Below are 17,735 nucleotides of genomic sequence, written 5' to 3'. Positions count from 1 at the left end.
TGGAGATAAAACCCGATTCACATCTGTGAACATATTTAAATGACTTTCCCGCTCCCTCCTCCCCCTTCCCCCCAGTCTCTTCCCCTCACCGTTAGAAAAGTCAAATTAATACTGCATGGGGAAAAAAGCTTCCAAGAACATACAATGGGGATCAGTAGAAATCCAGAAATCAATAATACATGATTAAAATTCTGATCAAGCTCTTAAATAGCTATGGTTCTGCCATGTAATGATCACATACGCCATATTTTATAATATTCATAGTGAACAAAAAGGCTAATACGTATTTTTCACAGCATATAATTTTTTTCCTGCTTCACGGACAAAAAAAAAAGAGGATGTATTTTAATGTTACTCAAGTGGAAAAGAAACAGAGTCTACTCTGCTTACAACACCAGATGGTTTGAGAGATATCTTACATGGGAAGAAAGCATCTGGGTATATTGTTTAATGGAAATAATCAATGTTTGATGACAAAAATTACTTTAGCTTTATTGAAGTGTCTGCAGAGGATAGGATTTTCCTACAAAAACTACTACCAAGCTGGTCTTTCACTAATACACAGTGAAGACAGGTTCCTAACAGGAAGACTTTGTTACTTACAGCCTCTCAAGAGTTTACCCACCTTGCTAGTAACTCTATCATCCCCTTAAAAGGAAAGAGGAATAATTTTTATCCAAGATTCTACAGACAAATCCTCATTTACAAATGCAGACAGTGATAGAAGATGGCTACACATTTCAAGATCTTTTGAACCAGTTTCCTTATGTCAAAAAACCCCAAACAAACCTCCAAACCAGTCTGCAAATTAAAAAGCCATATTCTAACTTGTTCTAAAATAAAAGCATTGAGATCAATAAATTAAATTCTCAAATTTGCTCCCTGGTCTTAGAAGTTGAAAAACATTGAAAAACGCTGCACATCAAGCCAAAGAAAAGATCCAAGAAAGGAGAAATCTGAAGGAATTAAATACCTGCCCACACAGATGCCACAAAACTGGGCCTGTGATGAAAATACACTAAGAATTCAGAAGTAATGAAGTGGCGACTTCATTGGGTATTATTTGAAATAGAAAATAGTTGGTTTTAAATAAAGACAGGCAATAAAGATGGACTCAAAACACTCTTGTACTCCATGTCAAGTTCTGTAAAGACCTAAGCAAAATGTAAGCTGAATGGATAGATGCCATGTACAGAAGAAAATTACACTCATTCCAGTTTCAATGATGTAGCAGTCTCATCTGCTACAGCAAGGTCAAGGGGAGAAAGTTATCTACCTATTTTCTGCCATCTACATGAAGGAAGAGATTATATCTGACTAATTCTTTCTTAGAGCAAAAAAGAACTGTCATCCTAGTCTTAATCAGATATTTTGACATCCAAGTGCACCTACTAACTCCAAGAAATACCTGTAAAAGTTGTAGTTAAGAAGTAGAGATGCATTCACAGATGCATTCACATTCCTTACACAGAAATTCAAGGAAGAAAATTAGTGTTTTTGCTCCTATTGACAGCGACTAGCTAAGTAACTCACGTGAACCAGGCTGGCTTGTCAGTCACTCATGTAACTAACTGCCAAAGAATAAGGCTAGTCAAAGGATTAATGAGTTATTAAACACTATATCTTGACAAGAAGCTCCAGCCTCTGACTTGAACGTATTTGAAGTAGCAGTTTTTGTGTGAGAAGATCCCAAATCCCATTTTTTTTTGATTTGTAATATACCAATTCTCTCACCTATAATGGTCTTCCTGGTGAAAACTAGAAGTAAAAGCTTAAGAAAATGTTTAAATACTTAAAATTCCAGAGAATGCTATCTGAATTTAACATGAAAGCAAAGTAGCAGCTCATGGTAAAAAAAATCCAACAAAAATCCAAAGCAATAAAATATTAAGAATAGGAATTTGAGAGACCTAACACATAATGTGATAGGATCAACAACAATGGCAAATAGGAAGATCAGTGTCTCATTTGGTGATGCAATTAAGACAGGAAAAAGAGTAAGGAAAATGAGAGGAATAAAGAAGAGAAACAGCATTCAGTAGATAAACAAGAACTGAAGCATCAAAATCAACCCCAAATCATTTGATTCCTCTCGATTTGTGACATAGTTCTTCATATAAAAGACATGCTTTTATTACCTTTCTTTCGAAAGAGTGCATTTAGATAGTTTTCTGCTTGGCATTCAATCTTATTGTTGGACTGGCCCTGAGATGACAGTTCCTCTGTAGGCGTTGACTGTGAAGAACCGATAACTGATGCGTGATCCTAGAAGACATATGAAGATTTTAACAATTTTCAGAAGTTAAATCTACTGGCACTACAATATACAATTAAACTACTGAGCTACTGAATGAAAAAGAACCACTAAAAAGATATTTACCATACAGCCAAACCACTTCACTCTAATAGCCAAAACTATAAACGAGTCAAAATGCAGTATTAACCTATTTGCAGAATTAAATTATCTTGATTCTTTCTTTCATACGAAAAATTGGGTGTTTGGGAAGTCATGCTTGATGCCATACTTACACTGACTGTTTCTTTGTGTAAATTACAAAAGGAACATTTCTCATCCATAGACCAGTCAGTTAGCTCTTCTGGCTCACAGTCTTAAAAGAAGAAAAAAAGCTAGATGTTTTAAACAAGTAAAAATGGATTTTGAGAACAATACACATCCTACAATTTTCTTAAATAAATTCCATCATAACCCAGGATGCATTTATTGGTACAATGCAGTCTGTAGTATTCAATTCTTCATATATTTCCGAAGTCTTGTCTGGCTCATATAGCTCAACTTTCAAATAGTAAAGGGCATCTTTCTTAAAAGGAAAGGTAAACTCATACATTTCAATTGGATACCTGTCACAGTTACTGGAGACATGTGAATACCGTAACTAAAGCTCTGAAGTCAAGTCATCGTTTCTTTTAACAAAAGTGTGCAAACCCATAGTAAACTAAGCTGTGAATTAGGATATTATCTCCTTGCCATTTAAGATACATTTGTTGTACTTTAATTATATTTTAATTGATTTGATATCATCACTAGTAAATCAAAACACCATATACTTGTAGCTCTTGATTTATTTAAGAAACTTTACAGTAACTTTGTACATTTTATCAGAAGACATGCTTTGGTCTTGAGGGAATATAAGACTTAAACGGATCACCTGTATCAAGTCTACCCTTCTCTTAATGAAGACATATCACCTATTTTCTTTTGAAGTGAAGCTTTAAAACTTCTTTAAAAAAAGTTAAGAGTTTTCTACCACAGTCTTTGCTTCCCAAAGCACCAAGTGCTTTAAACCTTCTAATTAACCTTCTAATTTCTTGTTTACATTTACTCATGGCAAATTATTCCAGTCTGCTTTCATGGTAACACTGTTCCTGTACCTATGAACAATAAGTGTTTAGGTATTTAGCACTTTGAAGTATTTACAAAGAATATAATTATCCCTCCTTCACGCTTCATTTTGCTGCGCTAATCTAGTCCATTTTCTCTCATGGGATTCAATCCTATCCTTTCTGCATCATTCTCACTTGAACACCTGTTCCATGAAGACAGGTGATCAAGATCTCAAGACAACGCTTTTTTTACATGTACACAAGGGTTCCTTGAACTCTAGGCAGTACTTTTCCTACAGTATCCTAGTTGTGCAGGAGTCTTGATCACAGCTGCAGTATTTTGGAAGTGAATATGAACTTTACAAACTACAATGTCAAGATTAATCTAGCTGTCCTAGCCTGGTAGAACTATTCCTTTAAGGTATCTACAAAATGACACCTAACACACCCTCCTCCCCATAACAAGTTCATGTTTTCAGTTTTTCTTGCAACCATAATAACTCTAATTATAACTGTTAGGATTCTGCACATAACTCCAAGACAGGTTTTATATTTTTAGAGGAATTCTTCTGCCTTGCAATCCTGAAGTTCTGCTGTTAAAAGTCTAACTAGAGATCAATCCTTGTGTGTTGCCAGAAAAGCAAACCTTGAGAAATATCAGCTTTACGTAAGTCTAAATTTACGTGGTATATGCTTTATACTTCATTGAATAACGTTGAAGAACAGAGGCAAACTATGCAAAACTGCCATCAGACAGTAGATATACACCAGATACACCAAATGCCAGGCATGCAACAGTCTCGGGTCACCACCACAGAACTACTAAGAAAGTAGAATATCAGAAAACCCAGAAGCACAGATGGCACTTTAAGGAGAACAAGATTTCTTAGTTGCATTCAATTTAGGATCACGATATCTCCCATCACTATTTTATCCTGCTTGGAGTCAGGGTGAAAGATTTGCTGACAATCTACAACACCGGCCAGCCCATGAGAGAAAGTTGTTAAGACTGTGCAATGAGCATGCTAACCATTACTTGCAAACAAAATCAATTAGTACTAAAGAGAGTCATGACAAATTAAATTGATGTTTGTAGTAACGAACAGATTTCATGCTTACCTCTTAAGGTGTGAAATAATACAAATTAAGTAGATTGAAGTAAAAAAAAAAAAAAAATAAAAAAAAAAAATCAAGCCTTACTTTCCAGTATTTTCTTCATTATTATAATACTGTCCCAGTACATTTTCCAGCTATTTGTTACAATTCTGAAGAAATCATCACCTTCCTTTTCACATGGCACAACTGCTTCTCAGTGAGTACATTAGAATATCTGAGGTGTTTACCACGTTCCTTCATATCTCTGATTTCATAAAAACTTGAACATTAGAGATTTGTGTTTCTAATATATTTTTTCCACCCCATTATGTACAAATAAATATTCCAGAATGACCCAAGGAAAAATAAAATGCCCTCTCAAACAAGCCATTCATCCCATTTAAAGAGTTTTTTTTCCTGGCAGAGAATGAGTAAAAATTGCTTTTCCTTCACAAAACACTATTTTAACTCTGACCACAAGACAGCACAACCCCAGCATATGATACCAAAAAAGAAAAGATCCACATATCAGATGATTAGAGAAAAAGCTTTGTAACAGTGTAGTTAACTATCCATAGGTAGAAAGTGAAATATAGCAATTTACATGCGGATTTTCTTACTGAAAATGGGTATAAGCAAAGGATTAGATAGCCCTAAGGATTCAGTGACAGAAGAAGCCTTGAGCAGATTCAGAGCATGACACAAAACACATGCCAAGATACAAAACCTGGCCACCTTTGCAACATCAAGCCTCACTGTCAAAGCAGTCAGGTGTTGGATGATGGAGGTGACAATAATCATTTAAGCAAGCCCAAAGTAAGTCCTACTTACACCTTATACAAGAATTTCAAGGTAACAAAATATTGGCATCTTCAGGTAAAGGTCTGTTAGTTATTTCAGTTTAATTAGTTTGGTTTCTGAGGTTTACAATATTTTATTTTTTTTTTAATAAAAAATCTAGTAAAACTGAAGCATATCTTTTCCCATTTAAATTTGCTGTTATAATTTATTATTCTCTCAAGCAACAGAACAGCATACAATAATGTAATCTGTAGATAAATTACTATTCCAAGACACAATTATGGAAGACATATCAATTAACACACTTATGTTACATTTTATGTACATTACTCATTTTCTGTTTCATATTACAAACTATACATAAACTCAAAAATGTAAGAGAAGAAATGCTATTTTAGCTTGGAGGCCTATATTTCAGTCAATTTTCACACATTTAGAAAGCCATTTAGCTTCTTGAGATTTATTCAAAGAAACACGCTCTTGTTAATGTGGCACAATGCTGCATGTTGACAGCACCACTTCAGTGGTTATGATCAGAAAGATGGACACCTTAAAAGATGTAGTCATTTGGGCATATTGATAAAGAGTCTAAAAACTCAGGTTCTGACTCTGCCAACCATGTGTTTTTTAACTAAGGAAAATTATTTACTTTGTATCTTAATTTCCTTTTCTGTGAAGTGAAAAATGACCTTTAGATTAGGACAGATGAAAGCTTTTAAACAATTTTACTCAAGAGTTTATATTAATCTTTACAATGCAATTCAGATCTCAAATTAGAAATAGCCTTGCATTGTATAAGGTCTCTGTCTCTCTCTCCTGTGTTTGCAGAAACCACAGCAATCCTGCAGTGGATTACTGAAGTTATAGACACTGTGTCTATAAAAATGAACCAAAAATAGTAAGGTGAGGTAAGGATCCCAACCTAACACTCTTTCAATCTCTTCTGCAGTTTCTCCAATCAATTTTATAGACGTGTCAAACATGGTAACAGGCTTTAACTGTTGAAAAATTGAGGTACATTAGTGACAGTCAGTCTTGCAAATTGGAAAAAAATAGTTTTAAAACTTTACATTTTAGATAAATGAATTTAATTTGCAGGGCAAAGTCACTAAGGTATCAAACATCAAAAGTACTCTGCAAACAACAAAATCTTCAATAGCTTGAGGCAAATAAGCTTAAAACATTTCCTGTAAGGTATTTTAAGGTAGATACATGCAGAAACTCTAAGAGAGTAAAAAACCACACTTTATTGCATAACATCAGACACCGGTCACTAGCTCAGTAATTTCAGCCTCCTTAAAACAAAACAAAACCAAACCCCAACCCAATAAAAAACAAACCAAACCAACCAAACTCCAAGCACCCTGTCCTGAATTTTCTTTCCAAATGTAAATGCTTTTATGCAAAAGAGTGAAAATTTTAACTGCTAAAGCCCAATACGCTACAGCCTACTGGAATTGCAACCAGAAAAAAAAAAAAGGACACTTTACACTATTATAACGAAGCTCTGTTCCCTTTCCAAAGCAGTAAGGTGCTTGTTTATCACAGCAGATGGGAGTACTACTCATAAAAATAAGCTTTAACCCAAATTTACACATTTCTTAAATGTTTTGAAGTCTGACTAGTGACAACCTTACATTTGTCAGTGGCAACAAATATTTTTAAAACATCAGTAAAGGAGTATTTCAAGTTCTCCTCCTTTCCCTTGAAAATATGTTACATATATCACACAGGCCAAGGAACTTGCACAATATGAAGACAACAAAACCACAAGTAGGTTGTATACAAACATAAAGAGTATATGTCACTGTCTCATGCACTGGTAGTGTGAGTTACATGCATTTCAAGTTAACACCATCAAATAATAAATGGTAAAGAAATGAAATGGAATGTTTTGAAGGTTCGATAACAGAAAGAATATTTTTTTGAAGTCATGAAAATGAACTTATCAGAACATTTCTTTCAACACTTCGAGACAATTTGGTGATGCATTTTCCTCTTCTGCTCCTCTTTGTTAAAGACAGATAAATCCTTTCATACCTAACTAAAGACTCGGGTGATATTGAAGCTGTTCCAGCAAGACCAAACTCATTTGGAGTAAGGCTAGATTTTTATAATGGTAATGGAAAAAACAAATATCTATATATATACACACACTTGACTATAGATATACTTTTGCTACATATGTACTTCTATATAAAAATGTTAAGTGATTTTTTTTACATTAAAGGTTTTAAAAAAATACATAAAAAGCTTAAATTTTCTTGACCCCTACATGAAAATCAAACTAGCATTCGTTAGCTTCCTCTTACCAATTAATGTCATTAGGAAGCTGAGCAAGAATGTCTTCCCTTGCTAAAAGCTGTCCAAAAAGTGAAGTAGGAAATGCAGTATTCCAGAGAAGTAAATCTTTCTCATGAGAGCTCAAGAAAGCTTAGCTAATCCAAAATTTCCCTGCACTGAACAAAAACCTAGTTACCAGTTTACCTATGCAGAGTATTGACAAGAAGATGATGAAATGAACAACAGAAAGAGAAACAATTGAAGATTTCCATTGTAGAACTCAATATACACTTTTAAGCTACCTTTATCTAAAAGAAAAGCTAATAAATTAAGGTAATTGTGCTAAAAGTTGGCTCATTTACCTTCAAATAAACTGAGGTCTCTTCGTAGCCTTGGTCCATAAAGCCCTTCTAAAATACTTTCAAAACCTGGAGATAAAAGAAACGTTAAAAAAAGTAAATTAAAAGTTTATTAAAAGAAAGTAAATTCAAGAACACTGGCCACAAATATTCTCAAATTCTGAGAGCAGTTCCAAAAAGGGTTACATTTATCACACAAGGATTTACTCCTTCCACTACAGTACTATTCAATAGAATTGGAAGATAAAAATAAGACAAGGTAACTGCCATCTGCACATAGTTAGCCTATTAAGCCATGCTCCAAACACCTCATTAGACTTAAAATAACTACCACAGTATCTTTAAGGTGGGAGGATTAGCCTCATAGCTCCACACAAGCGAACTAGGGTCTCTCTTACATTGAGAATTAGAATCATGCATGAGGGGACAGGGAGGAAGGAGGAAACTTTCAAAATAAGAAGCTTCTCCTTTATGATGACATGATTTAAGTAGGCTACTATTTCTACAAAACCAAAAAAAGAAAGCTTATTTTGCTTCTGATGTCATAACAGTTCTCTACTGCTCTGTATCTGTAGAAAAACATTTTAAAATTAAGGATTAAATAAATCCAGTTATTTTCCAGATTTACTAGCTAGTCATTTTAGGTATTTGGTAAAATCATCTCAGAAGAGAGACACAGAGCACACCAAATAATTAATTAAAAAAACCAAACAAAAATGAAACAGGACATTCACAGCAACTGATGAAATACGGTGAGAATTTATACTATCTTCAATGTAACAGAAATTTTGTTCAGTATAGAAACCCTCTTTTCTCCTGAAAAATAATAAGCTTATTTTCAACTAAGAGGATAATTCAAAGCAGTATTTGAAGGTTCTCAATTCTTAATATTCAAGACCTGTCTATAGTATTGATATAGCTATTTTACAAGACTACTTTATCATCACACCACATAAGTATCTTTAGGAAACAACTAACTACTATCAAAGACCCTTTAGAATCATAAAATTTGCTCATCAGCTGTGATGACCTCCAAGACAACACAACATACTGAGAGCTCTCATCACTAATGACATTTATTTAAAAAAACCCCAAACTTTTATTACTAAATTCAATTTATTATCATTATATTTGCCATAAATCTATAATTTGAGCTAGAAATGTATTACTATTTTAATTTTCCACTTTACTTTGTAATACATACTCTCATGCAAGAACAGAAGTGATAAAACCATCATCTTCTCACAAATGTATCTATATAGACACTTTTTAAACACAATCAACAAAAACTAGAAAGCAAACATCCAAGGCCTGAGCATACTCTAAATATTACCTTAGTGTTATCTACCACCTCTTAGATTCAATGCAATATAAATTCACATATTATGAGCATTGTACAAATTCCCAATTCTTCTGGCTTCAAAGGGTTATGAACAAAAAATAATGCAAGAGAAATGAGGAAGTCTGAAGTTAAGACAGCAATGCCTCAAGCACAAGTCTAGAAATTTTAAACACACTATGTGTATTATTAATGACATCAACTGCAAAACACTTTAGCTCAGCCACCAGCCAGTACTTAGGTTCTTGCAATTACTGTCACTGGGTGAAGACGTTAATGGAGTGAAATATCTCTTGGACACAGTGGTACTTATTCCAAAAGTAAAAAACACTAACTCCCATTTCTTAGCACTTTGTAAATCAAACAACAGAAAATTTGTTTTCTGTTCCAGTCATCCAAAATCTCCTTGCTTTTTGAACACCTACCTTCTACCCTATTTCCCCAGCTGGGGAGGGTGTTAATGTTTTTACCTTTACTTTTGTACTTACACATACCCATTTGCCACACTGCCTGCTCCTACCTCTACAAAAACATGAGCACAAAAAACCCACCTCCAAGAGACAGCAGTTTGTTAAGGAAGAACACAGTTTTCAAACAGACTTCCATACAGCTTGTATTAAAGGTGGCAATTAGCATACTGAGTGTTTTTCCCCTGAGTAAAGGGCACACCAACTCACTTCTCTGCTATTTCACCAAACTTAGTTCCATCCCACCCATTTAAGGCCACATTTCTCTTATGAGTCCTCCTAGAATTTCCCTGTGGAACAAAAATTTTCACTTCGTGTGATCATTTGCTTCCTGGCCTTCGGATAACGGATCCTTTCTTTTAAGAGGAGGTTTACTTGTACAACCTAACAAGTGAGAATCTTTTTCCAGCCTTATTCTAAAGTTTTCCCAGAAAAGATGGATACTACTTCCACTTAGGGGATTTCCTACAAAGTTCTGCTTTTCAGTAGGATTGATACAATTTTACTTTAGGAAAATACATCTTAGTTTCTAATACAGCTGCTGATCAATATATGCTGACACTGTTTCATGAAATATAACCACCTGAACACACGCATTTCAAGAAACCTCTGTTTTACTTCATGTGACAGTACGCATAAGCAAATAGTAGTATTAGATTTGGAACTCTTCAGAACCTAGAGTCTACAGATCTCAGTCAGAAATATACTTTGCTTATACTTCTTGTGATTCATCAGTGAAAAAAAAAGGTGCTCTAATTTAGTTTTACATGTTATTTTGTGTCTCTCTGTGGCAGATTACTTCTTTGATTCCAAGCTACCTTTCAAAACTACCGTTATTTGATCCCCAACACTTTCTAGCACCAAACTGAAAAGAATTACTGTTGTCTGTACTAACTTGCAAAGCCCAAATCTGTCAAACTTTACTACCAATGGATTTATTCTGCTACTTTTTTGCCTTGTTCTGTCTTCATGTAAAAAGAATATAAGCCTTTCTTCATTACCCACCACCCTTTATGATTCAAGTTAGGTTCCTCCAACAGTCTTCAAAAGGAGAAATCCATGACACAGCTAGTCTCCTAACCTAGTTAAAGGGTTTCCACATTTTGCTTTCCTGAAAAAAGTTGTGACCAGTTCTTTTCTCCAAATTAACTCTCTCTCTGGCCCACTACTCCCCCCAAATCGACTGCTTTCTTCACTGAGGTCTAGGATAAGGACTCTCCAGACCAAGGAGGCTAGACACTGTGACCTCTACAACAAGAAGGACTCTGTTCATCAGTACCTATTGGGTGCTGAAGATGCAGGCAGTCCAGAAAAGAGGGGACAAGGAGAAAGTTCCCTCATGTTTGGCATCTAAACTTGATCCAAGGATCACAAGCAGTGTCACTAAAAGGAAGTAATGGATGACTGTAATTCCAGGCTCCCAGGGAGAAGAAGGATTCTGCACAGCAGCCAGACTGGACAGTCTTAAAAATTCTGCTGCTTGCCTGTGGTTCTAATCTGGAATGTTGTAAACAAACTCCTATGGCTGATCTGGTTGGCCATTGCAATGTTACAGTTGTTATCCACCTACATGGCTGTCATGATACTGCCAAAAGAGATCTTCAGTAGATCAAAGCTAACTATAGGAGTCCAGGGACAATGGTGAATGACACAAGAACCCAGGTGTTGATCCAGGGGAAAGGCTTTGACAGGAGCCAACACATCCTGTAGATCTGACTACATGGCTGCAGGTGAAACTTCAGCTCTTAAGACATCAAGACCCTCTGAGAAACCAAGAGTGCTTGAGAGAGACGGGATCCATTTGATAACACAAATCATCACAAGCTGGCCTCATAAGGAAGGCTTCAAACCATGTTTGTCAGGGAAGCAGAGACTGAAGTGAGAGAATGGTAGAGAGGGTAAATACACAGGACAACATCATTGCAATGATCTCACAGTCCCTCTGAAAAAGTGGCATAAGCAGTGGCATATCTTAGGTAGCTGTGCATAAATATAAATGCACAGGTGGTAAGCACAGTGATTAGAAACCTAACACCTACTCTCACTGCGAGTACATAGTATGGTGAGACAGTTCACACAGCTGGAGAACTGCAGTGGATGGATACTGGCTTTATGCAAAGAACCTGAACAAAGGGTGCTTTAGTGTGAAATGGGCTACAGGAAAGTTGAAAGTCCGTGGGTCAAGATCCAAACAGAGGAATGTCACAGTGAGCATCTATTATTACAGACTGCCCAATAAGGAGATTAAGCCTTCAAAATACAAAGAAACAATGATGCACAGTCACAGGCCTTATTTCTCATGAAAAATAACAAATTACCCTGACACCTACTGGAAATGCAACATAAGCAACCTGGGTCCGGGCCACAGCAGCCATGAGATGGAATTTAAGATCCCCAGGGAAATGAGAAACACAAGTATCTGAATAATGGCCCCGGGCTTAGCAGTCACTGACTTACACCCTTCTGTGAGGGAGAAAACTACAACGAAGCTAGAAGCAGGACAACTGCATTGTCTTATCTAAACCAGAGAAGTCTTAAATGGGCCAGGGATCTACTGCAAGGTTTTTTGTCATCTATCCTACTAATTCTTTAGCAAGTGAAGTTGCAAAGGTAAGAGTAATTACCACTAACCTGCAATTTGAAAACCACTACTTTGTGAATTATTTCCAGTATGTTGTTTAAATGTCCCTACAACTTTACACAAACTTAAAAGAGTATTAAAACTGGATTATTAAATGCAAAGTAAGTCTTTAGACTATCTTCACAACTTTTAAGTCAAGTCTTCTTAAAGAGACACTACGCTCGAAATGTTCATAGGACTTTATGATTTAAATTTTCAACAATATTTTATCACTCTAAAATACTTAGTGCCTCTCACATCTTAAAAGCCTATGTACATTAGAAAGTGTATGATGCCAAATACGAACCCTACAGGCTGTAAAAGTCTGTTATGAATAAAACAGAATAATGATTAAATAGATACACTCCATGGGAGTTTCCAAGGCTGTGCACGTTAAAAAGACTTACAGAGGTATTCGAGGAATACACAAGGAGTCTTCCTCATTGCGTGACCAAATACAGACATTTGTATCTGCTCTTTAGCAGTAGTGTGGCTATGTATTAGGAAGGCCCCTTCCATCCAGAAACTAGCAGACAGCCAAGCTGTACCTGCCACTGTGGAAGCCCTCTATACATTTTGTGTAGCATCAACCCTAGAGAAAAAAAATCACAAGGTGCAGCCAATATAAATTGCGATAAAATGGGTTTTGTTATTTCAAAAGCTGTATCTCCACAACGTTCCTGAGAGGAAATAGTTACTTTTGACTAACAACTGATCTCAATTCAGTACCTTCTCAACCCACCCCTCTCCTCCTTCCCCTGCCTCCCCATCCTCTAGGTCATCACAGCTGAGACTGTAAGTATGTTTTCTAGAAATTTGTTTGAATGACTCAGACTGCATTAGGAGAACGGTCAAAAATGAGTATCATCTAATAAATGAAAGCTGACATTTGAGTACTGCTTATAAATGCACCACTCGGCAGGCTTGAAGACAGGAGAGATAATTACTGTACAGTTGGGAAAGAGAATAGTAGTATATGCACAGTTTGTATTAAAATGTTTGTGATAGCTTTGGTACACTCTACATAATAATAATTTCTTGATTCACTTAGTCTTGTTTATGGCCATATTTACTTCAGTACTTATATCTTCTTTTTAAAAGAAAGGCCATTTCATAAATGCAAGTATTTCCATTCATTCTTGGCTCCTCATTCCTTCACAAGTAGGTTTTGGGTTTTTTTTCCCCCATTCACATGTTTCTGTTTCAGAATTAATCCATGTTGTGATTCAGGCCCAGAGGGCAAGAAAGCTTCATGCAGCCACCTATTCTTCTTTCCTCCCCACACCTCCAGTAGGATGGTGAAGGGAATTGGTAAAGACAAAAATCGAAACTCATGGGCTAAGATAAAAACAAGTAATGACTACACTAAAAGGTAAAAATAGTAAAAAACCAAAAGCAATCAAGACAAACAAAACCCGAAGAAAAAGACAAGTGATGCACTATGCAATCGCTCTCCACTCACTGACCAATGTCCAAGCAGCGATCTGACCCCATCAGCTATGCCCCTGCTGATTTTATATATACTAGGCAAAATGTCCTATGGTATGAAATATTCCTTTGGCAGTTACAGTCAGCTGTCCTCACCATGTTCCCTCCAAGCTTCTTGTGCACACACTGGTCATCCTCCCAAACCTAGTCCACTCACCGTCAGGGCAGGGTGAGAAGTAGAAATGGCCATGATGCTGTGAAAGCGCTGCTCAGCAATAACTAAAACATCCCTGTGTTATCAATATTCTCTTCAGTATAAACCCAAAATGTAGCCCCGTGGCAGCTAACCCCAAACAACTGTATCCCAGCCAACACTGGGATAATCCAATTCTAGGTATTTAGTTATTTTTCTCCCAGGGTTTTAGCTTTTTAAAAATTATTTGTTAGTTGCTGCATTTGAGACATTTTACTAAGAATCCTTTTTAGTAAAAAAAGAAAAAAAAGTGTTTTTCTTTGCCCTTTTTTTTTTTTTAACTCAGTGCTAGCACACAATACTACTAAATCTCAAGCAGGTAAACTATAGTGAGGTAAACTAGAATAATTACAATTAATGCAAAGGCCTACTGAGATACTTGCCTAGTCACTTGTAACAGGATAACTAGGAATCCACATAAACTAAGTGGCTACAGTGTGGCAGCTAGTTAAGGAAAACACGCCCCAAAATTGGTGAAGGAAAACCTAGTAAAAACCCATATAATTCAAGCTCTCACCACACCAATCGTTTCATAATAAGCCACCTAGAAAAACCCTTTACCACACTTGCTCCCTCTCTCCTGATCTGCTGCAGCTTTTTCCAGTTTAGGAAAGTACGAGCAGATAAACTGATAAAAAGCTTTAATGAAAAGATAGTTCTGAATAAATTCACTTTTTGGTTTGATATTTTTCCACGCCATAAAGATTGTTTTATTCATATTTCTGGATGCATATTGGAAACAGTAGATGAAAGTTCTTTACATAAGTAGGTAAAATTTAAATGGAAGAGATACTTAACACCACTGCTCATCTGTTTCATATTTACTTCTCTATTTTTTCTTAATGCTGAAAAGAAGAGATCATATTATTCTGTGTTAAGCAATTTGGAAAATACCAGGTGCATGTAAATTAAGTTCTGGTTTTTTTCCTTCTCCAGTATATTCTCAGTTAGACATAGGGTAAGACTGCTGCACACTACTTTGAAAGACAGGGCATGGACATGTCTTTTTACTACATCAAAATAAGACTTTTAGCTTAAAGCACTACAGTCTTTTCAGGCACTGCAGGAAAAAAATGGTTCTTAAGGCTCTGTAAAACACGTCTTTGTTAACCTACTTAAAGTTAGCAGACTCAAGACAGAATCTTCACAACTTCTGCATGCCTAAAAATTAACTTTTCATAGGAAGTTTCATCACTATGCCTTACTACATCAAGGATCATATCTGAATTATATTAGTTCAAGTTGTTTACTGAAGTTCAAAGCACTTGCTATTTATCTACTTAAGTAAAATCAGGCCTCAACACCTACTTAAGAAAAAGACAGTTAACATGTATCAGTAAGGAAAATTCACTTCTTTTTTTTGAGCCTATTCAATATCATAAGCAGAGTAAATGGAATGAAAAGCAGAATAAAAGAAGATTCTAAGCAGACTCTTTAGCCCACTAAAGCTATTTAAATAAAAAGTAATGTGAAAGAAGGTTCAGAATTGCTGATTTCACTTCTTAGAGGATTGTAAAATGTAACAAATGGTCTTCAACATGTAATTAGAAAACCTGAAGAATAGGATTACATTCAATGAGACTGGGCACAGTGCCAGGAGGCACAACATTAAAATGAAACTTTTCTTTCATTTGTTGGTCTTCTGTAAACAGTAGTTAGCATTACTTTACCTAATTGTTAAAGCACTTAATTTACAACTAAGAGTTCAAGTTCTGCTTCTGCATTTTCCTTTGACCACTGGAATGTCTTATCTAGCTTTCATATAAATTCTGTTCCCATGCTGAAATCATCCAATCCATATTTTGAGGTAGTATTTCTGAATCTATGAGGACCATTACAAAAATTCTACCAGAGGTCACAAAAGCTAAAATCACATTAGGAAGAATTTATGGAAAAGGATCAAAAGACAGATACAGCACACCACAGTTTATTGTCCTAACCAACAGGCTAACCTCCTTAACTGCTAGCCTCCTCCTCCTTTGCCCCATACACGTTTATTTAAGCAGCAGTACCTTTATGGCAAGGTAAAATGCACAGACATGCAATTTGATACAAAGATCACTGATCTAAACGATGTTACCAGAAGAAGTAAAAATTCCCCCTCATATATGAAAAATATATAAGCAGTTAAGAACATTAAATTTAGTTCTTCCACACCAGACCATTGACTTCAGGTTTTTTTCCTAGACATTTTGCTCTTTCACTCAAACAAAAAGTGATCTTCTGAAAACTATGTGTAATTCAAAGAAGTATAACATATGAATGACAAATCTCAGTTCTACTTCTCCCCACTATATACAGGTTCATAGCTGCATTATTTAGGCTCAGTACAAGAATCTTTCTGAAGGAAGTTTTGTGGTTCGCATTAGTAAGTCAGCTATCTTGGATTTAAACAATCATACCACAGACAGAATTCAGCTTCATTGGTTTTGTCAAGTATTAGAACTGCTTTTAATTTTTTTTAAGCACATTGTGCAGGCAGATAGAGCACTAAGCCTCTTTCATCAATTTTTTCTGAACAAAAATCTTCTGCTTCTCTTCAAGTTCTCTCTCAATACTGCTTCACTATTTATTTTAAAAACATCTGCCTTTCTTAGAAATTATCATTTTCATAAAAAAGAGACTTGGAGCTCATGCTCATCATCTTTTAGTTTCTACTCATATAAACTTAGAGCCTTCTGAAGTATATGTCCCCATTTTACAGATGCTGCTTGCACAATAAGTTCCACCGTATTTGACCCTGTATAAGGTCATCAACTCCCCTGATGGTCGTGTGCTTTTAAGTTTTGCATTTTGGGTCTCTAAATAAAGAAATGGTGTCCTGCTTCCAAGTGATAGGAAAAAAATGGCATCAGAAATTCAAATCCCTTAAGAATATGTTTACTACTCAGCTGTCACCAAATTCCTTTGATACAGCAGACCACTCTTGATTTAGAAAACATTTTACAAGATTTCTGTAGCACTACTTCAGAATTTTGAAAACCATTAAATACTTATGTCAATCTTTCTCTTTACTACACCTAGTTACCTTTATACCACCATTAGGATATAAGCAGCAACTCCCTTACAACTCTTAAAGGAAAATATTCTCTACAGAAGAGTTTTGTAATTTATAAGAATAGAGCAGAGTATGTGAGTAACTTAAATAAGAAGTTAGCATCTCTGTTTCTTCTGCCTCTCCCTTCCACAGGTCATCAGCTGTTCTCCCTGTCTCTCACCCACCACCCCAGCCATAGAAAAATCCATCATTTTAGACTTGCTTATGTATTGACAAAGTCAAAGAGGTTTTGTAGGTTTGGGGTTTTTTTTGTTCGTTTTGTTGTTTTTGGTTTTTTTGGTTTTTTTTTTAAAAAAAAAAAAAAGAAAAAAAGAAAAAAAGAAAAAATCTACTATGTACTCTAGTTTGGAAAAAATGAACCAGGTTATGAAAGCACTGAAGCACAGAGTTAAAAAAGGCAAACAGCAAAAAACCAACAAGCAAACAGTCCAACAATCACCTTTTTGCCATTTATACAAATTTTAAGAAAAAATAAACTAGCTTGCTGAGCGGAATACTCAAGATATAGAGCATAACAACAGAAGCAAAAACTAAGAAAACTTCATTCAAATGTTATATTTTTCCTGTTTGTAATATCAGTAAAGAATATCTATTCAGCAAAATTCACTTTTTGATAAAATGCTGGCCAGATTCTCAGGTAAAAAACCAAATTTAGGACTGATTTCACACAGGAGTGGGGTACTAGGTAAA

General features: G+C 35.5%; 1 protein-coding gene across 10 annotated transcripts in view; it reads right to left on the bottom strand.

Annotated features, from left to right (window-relative positions):
• The window catches only part of LCORL (ligand dependent nuclear receptor corepressor like), an 83,363-nt gene that overhangs the window by 46,629 nt on the left and 18,999 nt on the right, over positions 1-17,735 (bottom strand). For 8 of the 10 annotated variants that reach the window (XM_061992616.1, XM_061992622.1, XM_061992620.1 and 5 more), the window contains exons 2-4: positions 7,884-7,949; positions 2,530-2,609; positions 2,139-2,265 (exon numbers count right to left, since the gene is read on the bottom strand). In XM_061992616.1, the coding sequence (XP_061848600.1) occupies positions 2,139-2,265; positions 2,530-2,609; positions 7,884-7,949 (273 nt within the window). The remainder of the gene's footprint in view (positions 1-2,138; positions 2,266-2,529; positions 2,610-7,883; positions 7,950-17,735) is intronic. The other 2 variants (XM_061992618.1, XM_061992619.1) reach the window with 1 other exon arrangement.

This window comes from Colius striatus, chromosome 3, assembly GCF_028858725.1.
Source record: "Colius striatus isolate bColStr4 chromosome 3, bColStr4.1.hap1, whole genome shotgun sequence".
In the NCBI taxonomy this organism is placed as follows: Eukaryota; Metazoa; Chordata; class Aves; order Coliiformes; family Coliidae; genus Colius; species Colius striatus.
The sequence above is the reverse complement of the archived record's forward strand: the minus strand, read 5'-3'. Positions and strand labels throughout refer to the sequence as shown.